The sequence below is a fragment of the Cyclopterus lumpus genome, chromosome 4, assembly GCF_009769545.1.
Source record: "Cyclopterus lumpus isolate fCycLum1 chromosome 4, fCycLum1.pri, whole genome shotgun sequence".
NCBI classification, from domain to species: Eukaryota; Metazoa; Chordata; class Actinopteri; order Perciformes; family Cyclopteridae; genus Cyclopterus; species Cyclopterus lumpus.
Genome location: NC_046969.1, coordinates 13,951,134 through 13,972,782, shown reverse-complemented (window position 1 = coordinate 13,972,782; position 21,649 = coordinate 13,951,134). Strand labels below are relative to the sequence as shown.

The 21,649-nt window shown below is 38.3% G+C and overlaps 4 protein-coding genes across 4 annotated transcripts in view; all 4 read right to left on the bottom strand.

Moving 5' to 3' along the window:
* The window catches only part of LOC117730105 (cAMP-specific 3',5'-cyclic phosphodiesterase 4C-like), an 81,971-nt gene extending 78,279 nt beyond the window's left edge, over positions 1-3,692 (bottom strand). Inside the window, exon 1 of the mRNA XM_034531631.1 lies at positions 3,514-3,692. The gene's annotated coding sequence lies outside the window, so the exon portion shown is untranslated. The remainder of the gene's footprint in view (positions 1-3,513) is intronic.
* Positions 3,693-4,870: 1,178 nt separating this feature from the next.
* On the bottom strand, positions 4,871-10,089 carry LOC117729839. The gene is made up of 4 exons (XM_034531216.1): positions 9,954-10,089; positions 8,296-8,628; positions 7,148-7,311; positions 4,871-5,584 (listed from the first exon to the last, which is right to left on the bottom strand). The coding sequence occupies exons 1-4, from the start codon at positions 10,012-10,014 to the stop codon at positions 5,540-5,542; spliced, it is 603 nt and encodes a 200-aa protein (XP_034387107.1). The 5' UTR covers positions 10,015-10,089; the 3' UTR covers positions 4,871-5,539.
* A 1,449-nt stretch (positions 10,090-11,538) lies between these two features.
* LOC117729553 (mpv17-like protein 2) lies at positions 11,539-14,294 on the bottom strand. The gene is made up of 5 exons (XM_034530746.1): positions 14,105-14,294; positions 13,186-13,347; positions 12,610-12,686; positions 11,860-11,988; positions 11,539-11,595 (listed from the first exon to the last, which is right to left on the bottom strand). The coding sequence occupies exons 1-5, from the start codon at positions 14,292-14,294 to the stop codon at positions 11,587-11,589; spliced, it is 567 nt and encodes a 188-aa protein (XP_034386637.1). The 3' UTR covers positions 11,539-11,586.
* A 1,594-nt stretch (positions 14,295-15,888) lies between these two features.
* LOC117729552 (mpv17-like protein 2) lies at positions 15,889-21,371 on the bottom strand. The gene is made up of 6 exons (XM_034530745.1): positions 21,264-21,371; positions 19,210-19,428; positions 18,904-19,065; positions 18,491-18,567; positions 16,819-16,947; positions 15,889-16,592 (listed from the first exon to the last, which is right to left on the bottom strand). Exons 2-6 carry the CDS (start codon positions 19,397-19,399, stop codon positions 16,497-16,499), a joined length of 654 nt encoding a protein of 217 aa, XP_034386636.1. The 5' UTR covers positions 19,400-19,428; positions 21,264-21,371; the 3' UTR covers positions 15,889-16,496.
* Between the last annotated feature and the right edge of the window lie 278 nt (positions 21,372-21,649).

The window sequence follows — 21,649 nt, the reverse complement described above, 5'->3', positions numbered from 1 at the left end:
GCTCTCAGATACTAAAGAGTCTCGCAATTAGTGCTTCATTAAAGGCAGGTGCATTAGGAAGGTCAACCAACTCAGTGATCATGATAAAACATGCAAACAGAATCCAGCTGAAAGGCAAATATGCACGATGTTGTCTGCTATAGCTGTATACACACACATCTGGCTTATTTCCCTGGTTAAAATTCAAAAGCACTTCTCTGTTCACTAACGTGTTCAGTACTAATATGTCATATTATAGAGCAGTGACTCTAAAAGTAAAAATGCTTTTTTCATTAATCCAGTTTCAAAACAATGACTGGCAGCATGATATATTACACACCGGATAACAATCTGGCACAGCAGAGTTGGTAATGATTAACCATCTCAACAGTGGTGTCCTTGTCTTAAATTCTACAATCATGCATCATAAAGTTAACATCCAAGGCGTCTTGTGATGCCGTCGTTGTGGTGACGCACATCAGATTTAAGCTGATAAGGACCGCAAAGCAACGTTCAAGAGGGTCACTACGAAACCAGATATTTACAGAGGAACAATGTGATTCACAACATCATCCCACATTATTGTATTTTATTAATATTAATTCAGTCCCTTGGTATATCCCCTGAGAGTACATTGTGTCTTTCGGATGCTGTAGCTGCTTCAGTTTTGAAGCTTGAGTGAAGATTCTTGTATCATGTCACGCTCAACGGACATTCAGAGGCTATATGGCTCTCCTAGCTATATTGACATTAAGGGGGTTTCTGAGGCACAGATGCTCTCGGCATCCAATCACCAAATGTCAAATGTTTTTTATATCTTTTTTTCCATGGTGTTCAACAAGGTCTTGGTATTGTAATGTAGAATTTTTGGAGGGGTAGAGTATTGTTAAATTTAGCACCAAACCAAACAGATGGGAAATGGTATCAACAGCGACATTGAGCCGTATAAAACATACTGTATTAGAGCATGAGGATGGCCATCATATTCTTCCATAATAATGTTCTAACCTCTTTTATACTGTCACAATTTATTTGAATTCATTATTTTTTTTAAATTTCTGATCGATAACTCAAACTTGACACACACTGCTTCAAACTAATCTTTAGATTCTTAGCTTTTAGATGATACCACCTGTATGTGGCCTATACTGTTGACCTGCTAACTTTCCCTAAATATCCCCTGTGCCACCCTAAAAAAGACAAAACAGGTCGAATAAGGTCTCTTAGCATAGGATAATAAAGAAATAATTCAACATTTTCTTGCTGAATACTTAAGAAAGCGACTGCTCCAAGCTAACAAATATTCCCCATAAAACCACAACTTGACTTTTTTTCTTCACTTCAGTGTTTGTATGAATTAAAGGAGATATAATGTGTTAAATAATGAGCTTTACAGGTGCTGGTAGATGGACTTTGGTACCTGCACGTTTCCAGTCTTTGTGCTAAGGTAAGCTATCTGTCTGCTCGTTCTAGCTTCCCCATAAGAGTACATATGTGAAATTGGTATCAATCCTCTCACCTAACTGGCAAGAAAGCAAATAAGTGGTATTCCCATCATGTTGATTTATTGCTTTAACAATTTTAATAACATACAATTTAATTCATTTTTCAGTTGTTTTGCACATTCTAGTTCTACATTTTGATCATAGTTTATTTTTCTAATTCTATTTAAATTTAGTCTTGGACAAATGTGCAAATGTGGCATTAAAAGTTGTACTTCTATATCGATTTAAGTGATAAATAAACGTTTGATTTGATGTTAATGGTGGTGTTGTGTACCAATGGGGGTGTGTGTGTATATATAGGCTCTAGAGAGAGATGTCTGACCTACACTGTAGCCAAATATATTTGTACTTCACGCCCTCATTACACAGGAGAAGCTTAGCTAAACCCACATGTTGGTTTCCAACTCAGAATGACTCGGACCAACATTCAAAAATAGTAATTTCACTAAATAGAAAAAAAACTGCTGAAAAACAGTTTGAATTCCAGTCACATTTCAATAGAAGCCGAGGGTTTTTCTTTTGCCTTTCACCAGTGATTTCTGAGGAATTGAAAAGACAAATGCTCCTTTTCTCTAGAATTACCAGTGAATCATGCAGACAGACAAAAGCAGATTCAGGCCCTGGGCTCTGCAAATGTTTGCAGATACAACGGTCTCAGATGGTGATGGATGATAAGAGCAGGAAGAGGCAGCTCAGTGCTGGAGCAGCACGACATCTAATGGGCACAAACAGTACGGTCATGCCTGGTGTTTTGTGTTTATTGTTGAATTTATGCACTGAAGGATTCCTAAAGGTTCCCACGTCACGGAAACAGGTCTGACAGAATAGTTTGAACCCTGTGGTGGCTCTTCGAATAATTACACGTCTGTTGTGTAAGTGTGAAGGAAGCAGGTGCAGTTAAAAACAGTCAGTCGTATACAGTCATTGCATAACTTTCAGGCTGAAACTACACTGACACTCTTCAAACATATAAAAGGGAACGGCAACAAAACAAAAAAGACAAGGATCCCTGACCAGCAGACATTTAGAAAAGAGATGAGCAATTCAAAATAAATTTAACTTAAACAGAAGAAGAAAAAAATTATTCAAAACACACATAGAAATGAAACTTTCCTCTCCTCTTTTTTTCCCTCATGTTGCTGGCTTGAAATTTACAGGCTGACTTGAGCAAAGCACTAAACAACAACCCAGACAGCAGTTAAATAAATAAACAACTATATGCAATGTTTAGATTCAATAAAATCAATAAAACATGTAAAATAGAGAAGGTTCAAATGAAATTATCCCAACCAGAAGATGAATAAAAATGAACACCAGTGAAGAGAAGAAGAGTATGTCTGAAGGCTGAAATATGAATTTACTGACGTACTTTCCTTCCTGTTCTGTAAATGTGCGAGTGTGAGCGATATAATGAGTGTGTGTGTGTGTGTGTGTGTGTGTGTGTGTGTGTGTGTATATTATAGAGGCAGAATGAAGGAAGCAGATATGGAGGAAGGAAAGAGATAAAGGACAGGAGGAGGGATGCATAAATATTTTGGGGAAATACATTCCATGTTGGTTGGCTCATGAAGCTGAATTATTCCAACCAGTTCAACAGACACGGTCCTGCTTACAGTACATTACGATACAATAAAACACAACTGTGACTTGGAAATACGAGGCACTGACTATGCTCCACAGATCTCATGATAACACTGTATAGGTTATGGACTTCTACAGTGTTAATAGACAAATGTAGAAAGTTGTTGCATTTAAAAAAGACTGTAAAGAACTATAAACACAGTATTAAATATAATTAATGTATTATAGGGATTAGATAATACATGAATTAAGATCATATGAGTCTAAACTCACTCAAAGGTTCAACAGACCAAGACTCAGTGAAACCCAGATCTTCGTTTCCGAAGTGCAAACTGTCAGTCATTGAACTACTTTACATATTTTTTCATATATTAAATTAATTGTCTGTCTCTCTGACCGAATCTACCGTCATATCACAGTTTACTTTTAAAGCATCATTTCCACTCACCGCAACAAACCAGCCGTATTTTTCTCGCGGGGTTTTGCTTGCAGGAAAATATCAATGGAGCTGAGGTGTCAGTCAGGTTATGCTGCAGGAGCCATCCCTTTTTTCCATTTTTATTGCTGCAGATTAGTTAGTTAGACTTCAAACTCTACAACATGCAGCGATGCGTGCCCGGCCGGGACTGTGACGTCGACGCCCCGGATCACATGACAGGAAGTATAGCAGTTGGACGTAAACAACTTTCCTAGACAAACCACGAGGTCTGCTGTAGTGGCTTTCTAACTATGTGGCCTCACAATGCAGAATGGACTGTATCATAATGTTATATTATTGTATCTTATATACTGTGGATATGGAACGTTTGGATGTTTTCAACTTATTTGTTAAATATGCGTTTCGCCAGGAAGTCTTCTGATTTACATTTTCTATTTTTTTACAGGAGGGATGTGGCAACATTGGCAGATTAAAGATAAGAACAAAAGTAAAACAAAAATAAGTTTACATACCCTTCTGCCCTTGATTTGCTTTTCAGGTTACAACAGTATAACCATTCTTTTCATTTCACAAGCCAAGCATATGCACATTACAAATGAAAGTGGGTAATTAAAGATAGATCAATATAAAAAAGATGTGTCTGCCAGTGTCAGACTTCAGGGCTTATGTGTAATAATACCCAGTCTGTCCAGCAGGCTATGCCAACATCTAATCTCTGCTTGTGTGTGTAAATGGACTTTGAAGTAAGAGCTTCCTCACACAGATGTTTCTCAGATTAAAGTTGGGCCAGTAACAGTCAGACGTCTACTTGTTGTCTCAGCAGTTTCACGCACAGACGAGATCACTTCCAGGCTACTTGCTTTATCTGTGGAGTCTGTTTCATCTCTCTGGAGAAACGTGACTTGATGTTGAAGTGTGGCTGAAATGACAACTGACCGGGTGCTATGTGGTTCTGAGTCAGGGATAAACAACAGTGATATTGAAAAGCAAACAACTGCAATGTGTTTTTGGAATATTGCTTTTATTTAATTGAAAACGTCATAATGTGCTTTACATCTGTCTGACAGCAAACATGTGTAATGCTCACAGAAGAAGCAGGGTGATGATGATCCTGATTTTTAAAAGCATGGAATTACTGCAATCCCCGAGCATAAATATGCAGCATATGTACTTTGGCGAAATAGTACAAAAGTTGTTCAAGTAGTTTATTCTCGATAGAGTCAGGATTGAGAGATGTATGTAAACAGAATTACAATCAATAAATGAGAGCAGCTTTGCCACACACACAAGATTTAGTAGAGCATTTCATGTGTCAACCTTGTATGTGAAACGCACAGAATTAAAATTAATTTGACTTTGAAAAAAGTGGGAAAAGGCAACAATTTGTTGTGTTTTTGCAGACAAGTTTTATTGTTGGTTAAAGGCAGGAATAATATGTATGTATGAATAGTATGTTTCTATATATAGGCCTAAATGTATCTGTAGTTGCAATGTACACTAATACATCTGTACGGTATACATTAATTGCCCCGAAAGGCATTTCTACATGCAGATAACATTCATTTCAAATACTGGAACAACACTGGAAATACATTTTCCTGTGCACTGTTCATGATACAAATCCCTAAATCCTTATGGACACTTAAAAGTCAGAAACTGTAATAGCATGAAGTCAGTTGTTACAAGTAAGAGTGCAATTATGAATTAAAAGTGCTTACGAAGATTTCCAGCTCCAATTTGGGAAACATTCCATTTAAGTTTTTATCATTTAGGCTGATTTTCTTTTCAAAAGAAATGATGGACGAAGAAGTATTGCAACGGCTTTAATCACCAGAATTAAAACCAAGAAGGTCAAAGGTCAAAGATGAGGCCGAAATACTCCACTGTCATTGACAAAAGTGCATTGTATAGTAATAAGAGCCTAAGAGAAAAATCTTGAACATTTTTTTTTCTTGTGTGGACAAGTGTTTTCTATCCAAAATCATCGGAACAGACCAGACTCCTCCTGGATTTCAGCATCGGATGAAGTTTCTTGTCATTTTGAGTACTTGGCGAATGGAGACTCCTCGTTCACTTTGTTCTAGTGAGATGAAAGGAAACAGCAGAGGAGTTAAAAGGAGCTCAAATATTCATTTTAACTTGCAACCAGAGTAGTGTACAAAGGCCTCTGTTAGATGTACTAACTGAGCAATAAGCCTGTGTGCTGCTTTGCTTTCAGATTTATCTAATGTTATTATATCCATGCTCTTTATCATCTGACTTCTATTTAGGATAACAGGTAGGTGGAACACATCATGTTGCTGTGCTGAACTAATTTAACTTCATTTAATTTTAGGCAAACAGCAACATTTTGCCAAACGTAAAAGTTCTGGTTTGTGATTGGAAAGAACACAATATGTGTTACTTGTTACTACAATTTTAAGCTGAGTTTGAAAGGATGAAATTGAAATGATGAATATATATTTTAACAGAGGACATTCACTTCATACTTGCTATGCTATCAACATTTACAGTTCAAAAGCTACACACAATAAAGATTTTCACTAAATAACACTTACAATCACCTTTTAAAATACAGAATATAGTCTTGTCACTTATTAAACCCGCAGATAATCTGCTCATCATCATCACCTGTTCAGTTTGCAAAATCAGCTGTTTCTGTGTTGGACCCATACGTTATCCTGTATGTGTTGCTGTGTATGTTCACATATAGTACACTTTGTTCTACTCAGGCAAAACGTCATGCAATCTATTTACAGCGTCAAATAAAGATTTAGAGATAGCGAAAGTAGTTTCATCCTAAAGTGTTTCGCTCTCTGTTTTTCACCTGATACGACTCCAGGATGCTGAGAGTGTCTGAATACCTGCTGACACACTGATGCAGTGCTGACGACTCATCATCAGCACTATTTAAATTTCTAAAGAAAGTGCTTAGTCATTACATTATCACTTCCTGTTGGCGTAAAAAGAGAGAGCAGCAAACCATTGTGCTCACTGTTGAGGAGGAAGATGAAGTTGAAGAGGTTTTCAATGCCAGCTCGGATGCACTGCCATAGTTAACAGGGCAAATCCCTGTGGTGCAACACATCGTACTGTCGCCAGTCACACTTTCATGTTTTAATCATATACTCAATCTCATGCGAGTGTTGCCCCCTACTGGTGGAAATACCAGAATCTCAATCTTTGTCTCAAACAATGTATTGTTTAGGTTCCATCTTTGCATGGAGTTGAATTGTGCATATATGTGTGTAGGTGTCTACGTGTACGTGTGTGTAAGTGGGTATGTCCTTTGATTGATCTTTCAGGCTTTTCTTATCCAATCCACAATCCATAATTTGCTGAGGACCAAATTAAGTGCAGTGTGGAATACAAGCTCTTAAGATCTATGAGACATATGTATTCGTAGTTAAACGTTGTATAACGAATGGAGAGGGGATCCCAATTAATTGATACACCGCCACTACAAATTGCTTGATGTTCGTTCCAGCTTTTGCACCCAAATACACTGCTAGCATGGCAACAAGACTAATAAATAGCCTCTTTTAGTCTCATCCAAATGTGTTAGACTTTATTACATTTACCTATCTAATCTGTTTTACAATTAAAATCAGTTCAAACATTCGGTTCCTTTTTTCTAACTCACCATCGGCACTTCTTCCAGCCTCTCAAAGTTATTCCTCGATGATCGGATACATTTCACGGTGACAACCACCAGCACGAGGGCAAACATGATACAGAAGATGCAAATGATGGCCACGGGGCCGCGATGTGGACCCAAGTAATCTATTTTCCACTTCTGTAGAAGATCTGAGGGCGAGACAAACCCAAAACTTTATTTTATTTACACATTGGATAGACTTCATGTCGGCCTCATTCATTAAAGAGTGTTGCAAAGGAAAGACTTGCAACTCTTAATTTCCCAGCAAAGTGAAACATGTATTAGACTACATGTAGTATTCTGACACTACAGCACCAAAAACAATTATTTCATCTTCTTAAGCATCTTTAATGTTATTCCCTAATACCTCCGTTTGGGCATTTCTAAAGCCCATACACTCTTTTATCACAGCTGTTTAGTGAATCACTTGGTACAATTAAGTGTCCTGCAATCAGTTTACTGCTAACCAAATGAGCTGTCTAACGCTAATGTGTTGCCATTACAACATTCTTAGTAGATGTTTATTTGCTTTTGGCCTAACTGTAGTGTATGTTACTCTTTTTAATGTTACCATTACTTACTTCCTGTAGGAACTTCATTTTGATCTTAGACTACTTGTTTCTTCTTTGCATGAGTGAAAATGAGTGAAAAAGAGCTCAACTAGTTTGACAGTATACAACGAATATGTTGTTGTTAGTAGTTTTCACAATGAATAAATTGATTATATTGTTTGCAGCCCAACTGGTATGGTGGCCAGCACTTGTAATCTCTCTTACTTTTATTGTTACTCCACTAATTCATTTTTACATCAACTTGGGTACAACTATCTGTTTTGTTCTTTTAATAGTATTAGTATAGTATAGTTTAATTTCATTTTTTGTAATTACTATTATTTAATTTATTGTCTATTACGGAAGATCTTCTGTCCTCCAGTGGCCAAAAATGAATCAATGTAGTAAGTAAATTAAGTAATTTGCAGCCTTTTATTATACCACTGAATGAAACTCCATTTAGCGTGTGAAGTGATCTCTTTTTTTCACTTGATATTTATTATTGATTCAGAGGTGTAATCATTGTTCTTTGATTCATAATAAAGAATAAACCATCAAACCTTCAGCTAACAGTTGTCTGACCTGGGCTGGTTGTGTTTACAGTGGTGGTTGCTGTGACGTTTGGTGACTTTGATGCTGATGAGAGTGTCGATCCGCTGGAAACTGTGTTCTTGGAGGTCTGGTTGGTCTGAGGAGTGGCACTGAAATGTATTTCCTCTGTCCTGTTGGGTGTTTGTGGTGAAGTCGAGGGCGGTGGGGATGATGACTCCTTTTCTGAAGTGACTGCAGTGGTAATGTGGTGTGTTGCTGTTGGAGGCTGTTGTGCATTGTTGGTGGTTGTGCCATTATTTGTCTCAGCCAAACTGGGTTGGTTTGCAGCACGTGTGCTTATCTCCGTTACCTGGCTGACTGCACCTGATCAAGATAGGCTAGGTTGTTATCTTTTTCATGATTGATAACCAAACTGATATTTTGAACTTAAAGCAGAGTTGTAGTTGGAAATGATGTGCCCTATATGCGCAAGAGGTGACTACCTCCACTTTAAATGAGTTTAATTGGATGACACAGCATTCATAAACACAGTACTGCACTTGGCCTCACCCAAGTGTTCCTCCCACTTGTACTGTACCCTCCCACACAAGTTATTTACCAACCTGCAACCATTCTACTTGAGGTTATGAAGTGAAATGTGTGGATTGATTCAATTTATATAAGGTGTACAAGTGCAAAGAAAATGAGAGTGTATATATGTGCTATTTTGTGTCTCAATTTGTTATACATGGATACATTTTTATGTTCTTTTTTAGAGCTGCCAGGATTGGTGGCTACCATGAAAACCAGACTGGACATTTCAAAGTCACCAGGATCGTTCATGTAGTTCCAGCCACAGGGACATGCAGTGATACTGACAGTGATGACTGAGTATGACTCAAGAGCCGACACCATTACGACATCATCGTACTCCATTATTGAACTGCATGTCAATGGCACTGTGTTTTCCCACCCTTGAAGCCAAACAATGCTTGCCCCAAAACAATAGACAGAAGTGTACTAAAGTAGGGATTTAGAACCCAGAGACAACCCACGCTAACATGCACTCTTATTTAAATCATTACGTCTTAAAAGTTGTAAAATATCTGAGAATTATTTTCCTTCCTCTGTTGATATGAATGAGCCGTAGAATGAGGCTGGACTGAAGGTATGGATATATATATATATATATATATATATATATATATATATATATATATATATATATATATATATATATATATATAGCTGATAAATACCTTTACTGGCATTGTGCACATGTGTCTGTGTTCAATAAAGCGTTTGCAAAAGTAGCAGACACTACAATATTGTAGGTTTATCTCAAGATTACTTTTACTGATTAAATACTTTCCACCCAGAAAGACCTTCCCATTGACTTTAAATTATTCTTATGATTTATTAATAGCAGCTTATACAGAAAAGCAACCTTTACTTTTATTTTACGGTAATACACACAGGCCTTTTGCTGATTGTTGTAACATTTAATGGAATCCTGATGTGAATGTTATAGGCATAAAGATTGGGCTAAGTGCAATGTTTTCCGACGAATTGACAACAATAATACAACCCTTCTCGCCCCAAGTTTCCTGATTGCATTACTTTGCATCTTTTTAAGGTTTCAAGATGATATTAATTATTCGAAATCTCAAACATCACATTAACAGGTAAAATGTAACATGTCAACTTACCTTTACAAACAGCCACTGCAAACAGATACCCTAGCACAGTGAGGTGCATCGCTGCAGGCATGTTGAGAAAGAGAAATAAAGGCTGGGAGTCATGTCATATCAGCACACACACACACACACACACACACAGTTTACATCCTTGATAGCAGGATGTGTTGAGTGCCTGAGGAGGACTCTGAACACTGGGTTAGTGCATATCAACTCCCTCAGGTTGGTAAGTCAATGTTTGAACAATGCTCTGTATTGGCTTTGTGGTTATAGTGAAATTCAGCCTCTAATCTACAAACAGAGAAGGCAACTTCTGAAGAAATAGCAATGTGAATGCTGGATGTTGAAAAGATGATGGTGAATTTGATTGACGGCTTTAGATGTGCAATGTAATACCAGGGCTGTATGGTAGTTTATTTTGTAGCGCTCAACATCCTCCTGTGGTTTGCCAAGTACAAAAACTAATCGCCACTGACTTTTAAGTCACATTAAGAATGATGGTACTCTGTTGTTGATACTTTCATAACGTTTGAAGAACATATGCACTAAATAAAGCAGTGTCAGTGTTTGTATTTGCCTTTTATGGAGGTGCTAATACTAGAAGAGAACATCAGATAGTGAACATAAAATGTCTGTGTGTGTAGTTGTCAATTCAGGGTTAATTAGATTAAAAGAGAGTTACATCCAACCCCATGTATAGCTCTAGCAGTATTGTGGTTTGAAATAATATTGTGGTTTGAAATAAGCATGCGTCACTGTTATGGTTGTGTTGTGTAGAGGACCCAAACGCACGCAGCAGTTTGCAAAACTCAAAGTGAGGATCTTTATTTTCCAAACGAGTCTGGGGGAAAAAACAGCAAAGAATAAAACAAACAAAACAATGATCAGAATAGTCCAGCGGATGCAGAAGCTTCCTTCGCTGGAGTCGGGAAGGCAACTCAACCGAACGGGATCGGTAGAAACCTGGTGTTCCCAACACACGGTAAGGAACCAGACTGGTGACCGGAACGATCTGACAACGCGCCAGGGAATGCCATGGTCCTTAAATCAGCTGGCAGCACTTAGAGCAACGAGCCCCAGCTGAGCCAAAGGAGAGGGGCGTGGTAGTGGACGGAGGTGGAGACTGTAGGCTGACAAAAGCAAAACATTAAGAAGATGGCACACAACAACAAACCAGACAGGAGGGGAACAAACAGGGGAGCCCACACTAACAGCAGAGAGGGATCCTAACAGTCACATCTTACCTAAGTGACTATTCCATAATTAATTATTATTAAATTATAACTGTATCTGTTAAGACAAAACTGTAAATTTCAACTTATGGTACAACCAAAGAAGCCACTGGTACTGTAACAAGACTTTTGTTGTGATATGCTTTCTTGTTTGAATTCATTTGTTGGATTGAAATTGTTTAAAGTTTATTTACATTTTTGTATGTCAACATTTTCTTTTCTGAGATAGTTGAGAGTGCTCCGCTTGGTTCTTGCTGGTGCCTCCTTCATCACAAGATTTTCTTTTGGCCAAAAAGCTTTGATTTCCGATTTGTGTCTTTGAAAAGTACAGTTGTTTGATTCAAATACTCTGCTTTTGCAAATACCTTCTCATGCTCCAGGGTCTCTATTGTTTCCTCACAAAGTCACTTAGATTATCCGTCCTGTGAGCATGTATTACAAGGAAAGTTATTGGAGGATATCATCATACATCACACAAAAAACAATACACACATAATTTTTAATTATTCTTTTTTATTAGTAGCAACATTTGTACAACTAGTCTTTATTAAGGCAAAAACATAAAAACAAAAGATGAAAAATAAAAGAATGGTCATTTAATAAGTAAAACACATTCTCTTAAGAATTGTGAAAACTAGACTGAATTTTGCTGAATTTCGGTTGAATCTCGTGTGAGGCTGACTTACTCTGTGTTTGAGGAAGGAAAGGTAGGTGTCCCACCCTACGGTGATAACGTTGATGTACACAACACGGAATTTAGGCGGGAGGAAGTAAAAGTTGATCATCTGAGCAGGAGGCCAAACACAACAGTCTGCCTGCAGGCAAGAACACAGGGGAGCCTTAACATAAAGGACTGATCACACAAAGTACTTTCTGTTTCGTGTCAGTCTTTCCAGTGAGGCAGCGTGCACAAGACCAGGGCCCTGGCTGTCTTGAATGGAACAGTGCCAGAATTAGTGTTGTTGACTATAACTGTGTTTACCTGCAATGACATGTCACAATGGCTTCTGGGAAAAGAGACTAATGTTACAGAAAAGGTTGAGTTTGGATTATCAACATAATACAGAGCTGCAGAAGTCCTAAACCCAATAAAGGTCCACACTCACACACTCAGTAACACGTTCATGCAAAGTCTGTGAGGGTTTAGTAATTATTGTACATTATTGTTAAACACAAGCTTACGGTATTTTAACATATTGTTCTCAGACGTAAAATACGTCATTTGAAAATCTCAAAAGAAGCTTTGAAATATACATATTTATTCATGACAATAAATATGCGGCAATTTCATAGGTATTAGTAAACTAAAGTTGCTAAGTATTGTTGTCTTTAAAAGCCTCAATGAATGTTCTTTTGCAATGAATGCCCATTGAGAGTAAATTATCCTTGATCGGCTGCTCCAGATCTACAGGTGAGACCCAGACAGGTGTACTTGCCTTATAAAGGTCCCAGAACTTGTTTGTAAACTCCTTCCATCCTTCGGATAAAGTGTGTCCCTCCAGGAGACCCATACCTGCAATAAACAGAGTTGTCTGTCAGGTCCCTGTTTCAGAAAGCAGATTTAGTGAAAACTCTGAGATAGTAAACCCTTAGATGAGAAAAACTGGGTTTTCAGTTTCAGAAAGACTTTAACTCTGGGTCTTCTCCCTCTTCCATGTTCATCCTGGACAGATATTAGTTTGTTTCTTAGGAAAATCTAAAGTTACAGCATTTCTTTCCCTTTGCGTTTAAATATTACAGAGTGAAGTTACCTGGGGCTCAAAATAAAACATCAGAGCCACACTTTTTGTCTTTTGTCAAACCTCTTCCAAATCTTTAAGATATGTCATGCACATGCAAACACACATACGCACAGGCACGCACACACACACACACACACACACACAGTAAAAGTGTGGATTGAACCACCAACCTTGTGTTTAAAGGAAACCCGCTCTACCCACTGTCCAGTTTATGTACTAACACTGTGACAAATGTTTAGATGTGTACACTAAGGGAAAATTCCTTCTCACCTACAAAATACCACAACCCCATAAACGGCGAAGCGACCACCTGGTCCACCAGAACCTTCTTTCCCACCGTTTTCAGAGCTTTGCCCACAAACACTCCATCCAGCCAGATGTACCAGTATGTCAGCAAAGGCCCGAAGGAGCAGCCCACCGTAAACATGCGACCTTCAGGTGGAGAGAGTCATGGGAAACAATGTAAATTAAAATACAATATGTGATTATTTATTAATTAATTAATTATTGATGGAGATTTGAGTTTACTGGTTGAGAGTTTAGAATCTGCTATATACAGTAGTGCTTTGTATTGAAAAATGATGAAAATGAAAATGATTCATTGGGCCAAGTGATTGTATTTTAAGGGTATTGTACTGAGAAGAACATCTTGAAATGTGCACGTATTGGCACACTTTAACCCTAACAAGGCATCTTAATATATAAACATGTTCTATTATATTTTATATATATATATATATATATATATATATATGTGATTTATATTATACGATATTTACATATTATTATAATATATTTATGATAGGTATATTGTATATTTACATTAGATGGTATTTACAGTATATTATACTGAATATTATTATATTATTAAATATATATATTAATATAATGAATTGTATGAATAAGATGTCCTTATTATGTCAGTGTTGGAATAAATGTTAAATATTTAACTACAAAGTATAAATGTGTGTTTGATACTTTTTTGGCATTGAATCATACTGGGATGTTTGCTGAAATTGATTGGATGGCCCTACCAAAAATGAATCCACCAGCTGCCACTGCGATCTACATTTCATTTAATTGTGCATGAAGCCATTCAGTCATGGGAAGAGCAAGACACCAACACCTCCCTCCAGAGTGGATAGCGAGCTAGTCCCACATTGCAATACCCGGGCTGCGGTTCCCTCACCTGTCATCCTCCAGTCCCGGACTCTGTCTGGATTCTGGAAATTTTTCCAGCTCTGCTGTAAAATATCTCCTAGACCCATTAATATTCCTCCACTCAGGGTGTTTGTGAGCAGCTGGTTCCGGCCCTGGAAGAGCGGCTTCAAGATGTGCTGCATCTGGACCAGAAACCGTTTCCCCACCCTGGGAAGCATGACCTTCAGATTTCCGAGTACTGTGATCTGTTATTTCCCCAACGTGTCTGAGCTCAGGGCCTGCATCAGGGTGATCTCCCAGGGTGATCTCCCTGTCCCCATGGAAGCTACTCTGTAAGAAGGCTGAATGTTAATCAGTTATCCAATGAGAGCTAGAGATATAGGTGGCCAACCTCCACAGGCTTTCCAACACAGATGGATCAAAAGTACACACCAAAGTAAAATAAACATTGCACAATCATAGCATTTCTTCCCAAAAATAAAAATAGAATATAAAGCCTGGCTGAGTATTTAACACAGCTAATACAGCTAAAAAACGATATTGTGAAATAATTCTATAGTATAGTTACCCATGTGACATCTCCCCCGCTCTCTCTTTCCTGTGTTACTACCTGCAGGCAGTGAGTCAGCAGGAGGAACGACTGATACTGACTAATGTCTGTGTTCTTCATTCTTTATAAACTTAATTCAGGAATGTTACTTATTTTATTGACATTTTAGATTTAGTGAGAAATGATTGAGTTTATGGGCTGCACGGTGGTGTAGTGGCTAGCACTGTCGCCTCACAGCAAGAGGGCCGCGGGTTCAATTCCCGGTCGGAGCGGTCCTTCTGTGTGGAGTTTGCATGTTCTCCCCGTGGCAGCGTGGGTTCTCTCCGGGCTCTCCGGCTTCCTCCCACAGTCCAAAGACATGCTGCAGGTTAATTGATCTCTAAATTGCCCATAGGTGTGAATGTGAGAGTGAATGGTTGTATGTCCCTACATGTGCCCTCGATGGACTGGCGGCCTGTCCAGGGTGTCCCCTGCCTTCGCCCTATGTCAGCTGGGATAGGCTCCAGCGCCCCGCGACCCTAATGAGGATAAGCGGTATTGAAAATGGATGGATGGATGATTGAGTTTATATGGTGACTTTGCTGTTGCAAACAATACTGTTGCTGCTGTAAAAACGTTGTTATGTTTAGCCGTGAGCTAACCAGTGGCGGATGCTCATTTTGCATTAAAAGCAGCATGACCGCCGGCTTTGTCAACAAGGAGAAACTCAGGTAACACACACACGGAGAAAGTGCACCTTCATACAGTTTGACATCTTACTATATCACCATGAAGTCGTTGTTTGCTGCTATTTTAGTGTTCTAACATTCTGTACTTAAAATGACATTTATGCCAAATGAAGGCAATTTCTGAAGTATGCATTTTATTATAATCCTCAAGTACAATAATGTATGCAGGATAAGATTTTATGGTTGTAATTACTCGAGGCGAATAGAAAATTGCTTTAAAATTTGTGAAAATGTCTCAGAAATGTCATGTCAAATTGCACTAATTAGCTCATCTCAATCAGCTCTGGGCCCCTACCGGAATTTCTGATCATCAAACGTTGAACTATGCAATAACACACACACACATTCTTAGCTACAATGAATGTCCTGGTTCTCAGATTGTTCCCGTTTGATGTAAAGAATATGAAAGAGCAATACAAGTTATTAATTTAAATATGAATTTAGGAATCAGGGAAAACGAGAAACAGAGCGATAAGTGACGAGAACTGAACCACCTCTATATGTAAAAGGGAAAAAAAAACACTTTTTGGAAGGTTTCTGTTTTTAGACAGCATTTATATAGTTGGATATTCATTAATAAAATAGCAGTTGGAACCATACGATAAGTACAGGATATCAAGTCACATTTAAAATGAAGTATAAAATGTATGCTATTTAAAAATAAAATAATTGTATTGCTTCAGTCTGTCTTGAATCAGGTTTACAAGTACAGTTAAGGATTCATGAAAAAAATTAAATGTGTAAATAAATAATTATACCGCAATACATTTTCTTCAAGCATGTAATCAGAATAGTGCAATTTTTTCATAAATATTTCAAGGGGATAAACTCAAGACAAGGTTATTTGGCATTAATGCATCCATCTATACATTTAAGAAATGCCACTCTGTTGGATATTGGACAGTTTAAATATTGTAGTTTCATACAAAAAACGTGCACCAACTAACTTACATTTAAATGGTTTTGTTAATGGCAGCAGTTACAATTATGGAGATGTGATCAAAATAAAACCTCCATCATCAGAGGAATTAGCTTGCGAGGCCGTGAAACAGCATTTATCCCCGACTGTTCCTACAGGAGTGCAAAACAGTAGATGTACCGACACACTGGACAGACTTCACACTTGTGCATGAACTCCGCCTCTAGGTTTTCTCCTCCAGAGGTTTGGATGATGGGAGCGCTTCCTGCTGAACATCCACAGCACTGCTGTCTGACAGCAGCTCAGTTTGGCTGTCATCCTGTCCCACAAAAAACAATACACACATCAATGTAATCAACATCACTGAGCAAGCTGACAACTCTGACCGACACACTGAACCACACAAGCAAAGAAATTGTGTTTTTTTATATAAATATATACAGTATATTATTAAGGCAAAAACAGTAAAGTAAAAAACATTCTCTTCTTAAGAATTGTCAAAACTAGCCAGAATTTCGGTTGAATCTCGTGTGAGGCTGACTTACTCTGTGTTTGAGGTAGGAAAGGTAGGTGTCCCACCCTACGGTGATAACGTTGATGTACACAACACGGAATTTAGGCGGGAGGAAGTAAAAGTTGATCATCTGAGCAGGAGGCCAAACACAACAGTCTGCCTGCAGGCAAGAACACAGGGGAGCCTTAACATAAAGGACTGATCACACAAAGTACTTTACAGTCAAATAGGCCCTTTTCACAGCAGCTATTTCAACATGCCATTGCAAGGTAAACAGAGGTGCGGCAATGTTATAGTTATTTAATACAATTGGCAAATCCATTAGAAAACTAAAGTTTGTAATTGTCTATAAAAGCCTTTAACGATTGTTCTTTTAATATGAGAAGCATTCAGTTTAAAAGGTGTGTCTTTACATTAGGAGTCGGCAGGCAGACATAATTTGTAGGCTGAGGCAGTTCTAAATTTGTTTGCCGAGTACAAACAATTTTGGTAAAATAATATTGAAGAATCCTAATTTGCTGATTGAGAGTAAATTATCCTTGATCTTTGCTCCTGGGCCCTATTCCTCGTACCTGGCTAATGTAGTTAGCTGGAAAATGTTCAGGATAAGATTACAAAAAAGTCTGGCTTTTTGGTTCCACAAAGCAAGTTTGGCAAAATCACCATAGCAACACATCCGAACACTTGAACCTGCTCCAGTGCAGGCCAAGTTGGATAGCTGGATAAGATAGCAGCTCCCTTCATCAGAGATCCCATTGAAGAAGTGTTATTGGTGTTTTATAGTTAGAGTTCTTATCACGTCATGATGACTTCCTATACGAGCGCTATCCATTCTGCCCACAAGGAATCATTTATTTACAAGACCTTCTCGAGCCATCAAATCACCCTCTGGCCCAAACGAGGCAGATTTTGTCAATCGAAAAGGCTTTCACAGCATTAATGTGCAGGTACTTATGACATAATTTTCCTCAAATTACATTGCTATACAAACAATCATATGTCTTTGACAATAGGGGGTCATGGACCTTGACTGCTGTAGACTAATCACATACTGTACAATAACCATGTACTGTACATGAGTAGTGTACAGTACATTAGATGTTCCGAAGTTTGTGGGATTTACACAACAAGTATAAAGCAGAAATAGTATTCATTTCTTCCATGGTGGATGGCGGAAATTATAACTGTTTCCACGAAGTAAAGCCCTGGAGATAAGCCACGCGAATGAATAAACCACAAATAGTCGGGCGAGTAAACTCACGCGAATAAAGCGTTCGTGTTCGTACACAGCATTACACATTTAACTTGTCTGGTATGTTGCCATGCTTCTTGTCTTGCCCTCACAGCGGGGCGGTGTTAGATGTTAACATGATTATGGTCTGGAATTCCTCATATGCGTTCATGATCATCTCCTGCTCGTCAGCAAAGAAAAAAGAGGCTCTTCCTTTGAGTTTATTTGCCTTTGTGCTGTTAGAAAATTATGGTTTGGGTGATCGACGCTTCACTCTTTTGAAGTAGGACGGGCACGCGCAACTATCCTGAGTACTGATGTCTGGTTCGAATTAACGAGATGGTTTGAGCCTTTGAGAAACCGGGATAGCCTGATTTCAATCATTGTGTTAATTTAAGCTGGATAATAGGACATTTGATTGACTTAGTTGAACCATGTATGAGGAATAGGGCCCAGATCTAGGTGTACTTGCCTTATAAAATTCCCAGAACTTGTTTGAAAACTCCTTCCATCCTTCGGATAAAGTGTGTCCCTCCAGGAGACCCATACCTGCAATAAACAGAGTTGTCTGTCAGGTCCCTGTTTCAGAAAGCAGATTTAGTGAAAACTCTGAGATAGTAAACCCTTAGATGAGAAAAACTGGGTTTTCAGTTTCAGAAAGACTTGCAAAACACCTACATGTCCTTATTTTACTAGTGGAAGTGTTTGTTTTTTTTTGCTTTCACTTACTAGTGGAAATTAAAATACTCTCGTCAGATTCATGATTGAACCACCAACCTTGTGTTTAAAGGAAGCCCGCTCTACCCACTGTACAGTTTATGTACCAACACTGTGACAAAAGTTTAGATGTGTGTATATGTGCACTAAGGGAAGATTCCTTCTTACCTACAAAATACCACATCCCCAGAAACGGTGAGGCGACCACCTGGTCCACCAGAACCTTCTTTCCCACCGTTTTCAGAGCTTTGCCCACAAACACTCCATCCAGCCAGATGTACCAGTATTGCAGCAAAGGACCGAAGGAGCAGCCCACCGTAAACATGCGACCTTCAGGTGGAGAGTCATGGGTTAATGGAAGAATGAAGAATTAATCGCCGTGAGTTGGTATTCAAAATGAAAAAGCATTGCAGATATTCTCCAAAATACAACATTTTGATAAATTATTAACAGAGAGCTCCTCCTTTCTCTCACCTGTCCTCCTCCAGTCTCGTACTCTGCCTGGCTGTTTTAGGTTATCCCGGCTCTGCTGCACGATGTCTCCCAGTGCCAATAATATTCCTCCGCTCAGGGTGTTTGTGAGCAGCAGGGCTCGGCCCTGGAAAAGCGGCCGCCAGTTGAACTGCATCCGGACGAGAAAATCTTTACCCATCCGAGGAAGCATGACGGCAGATGAATTAACGTTCCTGTCATCTGCAGGAGAAAAGAGGACATTGTTGACCAACCTCCAAAAGGATGCTGCATTTCCAAAACAGAGGGGTAAAAACTAAAATTACAAAACAGATTAATAGTGCTGTTACGTGCTGTGCCGAGATTTAAGGGCGTGTGTCGAGTAATTAAATTATTTTCAGTGAAGCTCTTATCGAGACTTGTATCGTTTTAAACATATGACGTCATTGATGAAGCCCAAAGAAGAAACACGTTTAGAAATTATTAATCCTGATTTATAAAATGAATAAAAGTCTCCCCCAACATCCCTTTCCCAGTTACACAAGCATTTACTGGCCTCTGCCCAGTAACAGTGTGTAGGTTTTAGTGGCATCAAGTGGTTTGTGGCAGGTTGCAACTAATTAAATACCCCTCTGCTCACCCCTCCCTTTCCAAGCGTGTTGGAGACCGACAGTGGCCAGCAGGTAGGTATAGGTATCTTTAGGATTTTAACACTAGGAGCTACTCTAATCAATACTCGGTTAATCTACAAGACTAAATAATAATAATAATAATAAAATAAATAAATATATATATATATATACACAGAATAATACAAACAAAAACATTAAGAACATTATAAGATTTAGATATAACAAAATATAGTTACAAGAGAGGCAACGGTAGTGTTTACAACAGTAAAGTCACGATATAAAGGAATTATTAGCTCACTGTAAACTAATGTAAAATGACAATAAAAATAAAAACACATTTATTAGTGCAGTTTATAAAGAACACAGAAACACAGTGCCAGTCATTCCTCCTGTCCTCCTGGCTGTTTGTTTACAAAACAAGCTTTTTTTGTGCTTATGTAAAAAAAGCGAGAGTGGCCAATTGCACTTTTGTTTACCTGTCCATGGTTGTTGTACAGATGTACAGGAGCTTATATCACAAAGTACATGGCTGAGATATTATTACATGTAATAGATCAGCCGGTTTTGTGTTGCAAATGAAGTCTAGAGAAAATAATCAATTTGCAAACCAATTGGCTGAAAAGCTGCATGAAGCTTTAACTCTACTTCACTACAAAAAGACGATTAATACATCGTTCTATCATGACAAAAATAATGTAATATATAATAATGTAAAAACTGTGACAAATATGATACTAAAATCTTGATTTGATTAAAATGGCAAATCCAGAAAGCATATTTTGAGTCGCACACTGACATATAACGTTACTACACAAGTTAATGAATGACGCATGTCTATCTACGAGTTGTTTTAGGCGTTCAATGATCCAGTGTTACGGTTTAACAGGCGACCCTGTTAACTGGTGACTTTTCGTGTATAGCGGTCCTCGTGAATGCCGCTTGGTTTAATTTTGTAATGAAGTGTCAACCCCTCTTATATACATAATAATATATACTATACAAATTAAACAATGCGGCATTCGCGAGGGCAGCTACGTGTTCTCTTCCTATTTTCAACAGCTGTCTAACTATGACAACAAAGGACGCGTTGGTTCAAAGTCGCCAGTTAACACGGTCGCTTCCTAAACCGTAACACCTCTTTTCAGTAAATATACTTTGTTGCATGAACTGTTTATCGGGTAATTTACTTTCTCTGTATTACACGGGATGACGAGATGTATATTTACGTTTATAGTAACGTTATATCTGCAGAATACACAGACGGGCACTTTTGAAACAGTTGAGAGGTTCAAAGGTCACTGTTAACAGTTAGCTAGCAGTTTGACATGCTCTCTCTGCTTCCTGCCTCATGCAATTAACTAGCATATAAACTGTTGCGGCGAAGCCAATCTTTCCCCATTAAGTCAACCTGACCACAAATGTGACGACACTTTGACGCAGCCTTACCTAAACCTGAGCCACGGCGGAGAGAGCTTTATTCATTAATAATGTGAGAAACACTCGTGCAACGATCCGGACCCATGAAACAAGACCTCTTCAGGTTTTACTCCACTGAACATTATACGTTAAATGTGTGAGCGGCACCTGCTGGTTTGGAGGATCAATCAGAACAGAACGCCATATCATACAGATCACAGTTTCATAGTTCTTTTGCAAATCAATTGCTCACTCATCACAAATACAATATAACACCTGGCTATTTAAAGTTGCTGCTATAGTAGTATTAGACTAGACTTATTACATTGTTGAATCTACTTTATCGTGGTCATATTCATATATAGTTTGTAGGACTTTGTGAGTTTATTTTAAACCATATTGTATTAGTATGGCAT

Excerpts from the sequence above, each read along its gene's own strand:
- LOC117729553 (XM_034530746.1), bottom strand. The coding sequence starts at position 14,294 with ATGCTTCCCAGGGTGGGGAAACGGTTTCTGGTCCAGATGCAGCACATC. Across the intron at positions 13,348-14,104 it reads CCGGGACTGGAGGATGACAG|GTCGCATGTTTACGGTGGGC; the intron begins GTGAGGGAACCG and ends CTCCACCTGAAG. Across the intron at positions 12,687-13,185 it reads GGGGTTGTGGTATTTTGTAG|GTATGGGTCTCCTGGAGGGA; the intron begins GTGAGAAGGAAT and ends TGTTTATTGCAG.
- LOC117729839 (XM_034531216.1), bottom strand. The coding sequence starts at position 10,014 with ATGCCTGCAGCGATGCACCTCACTGTGCTAGGGTATCTGTTTGCAGTG. Across the intron at positions 8,629-9,953 it reads TGCAGTGGCTGTTTGTAAAG|GTGCAGTCAGCCAGGTAACG; the intron begins GTAAGTTGACAT and ends TATCTTGATCAG. Across the intron at positions 7,312-8,295 it reads TGTAAACACAACCAGCCCAG|ATCTTCTACAGAAGTGGAAA; the intron begins GTCAGACAACTG and ends TCTCGCCCTCAG.
- LOC117729552 (XM_034530745.1), bottom strand. The coding sequence starts at position 19,399 with ATGCTTCCTCGGATGGGTAAAGATTTTCTCGTCCGGATGCAGTTCAAC. Across the intron at positions 18,568-18,903 it reads GGGGATGTGGTATTTTGTAG|GTATGGGTCTCCTGGAGGGA; the intron begins GTAAGAAGGAAT and ends TGTTTATTGCAG. Across the intron at positions 16,593-16,818 it reads TTTCCTACCTCAAACACAGA|GATGACAGCCAAACTGAGCT; the intron begins GTAAGTCAGCCT and ends TTTGTGGGACAG.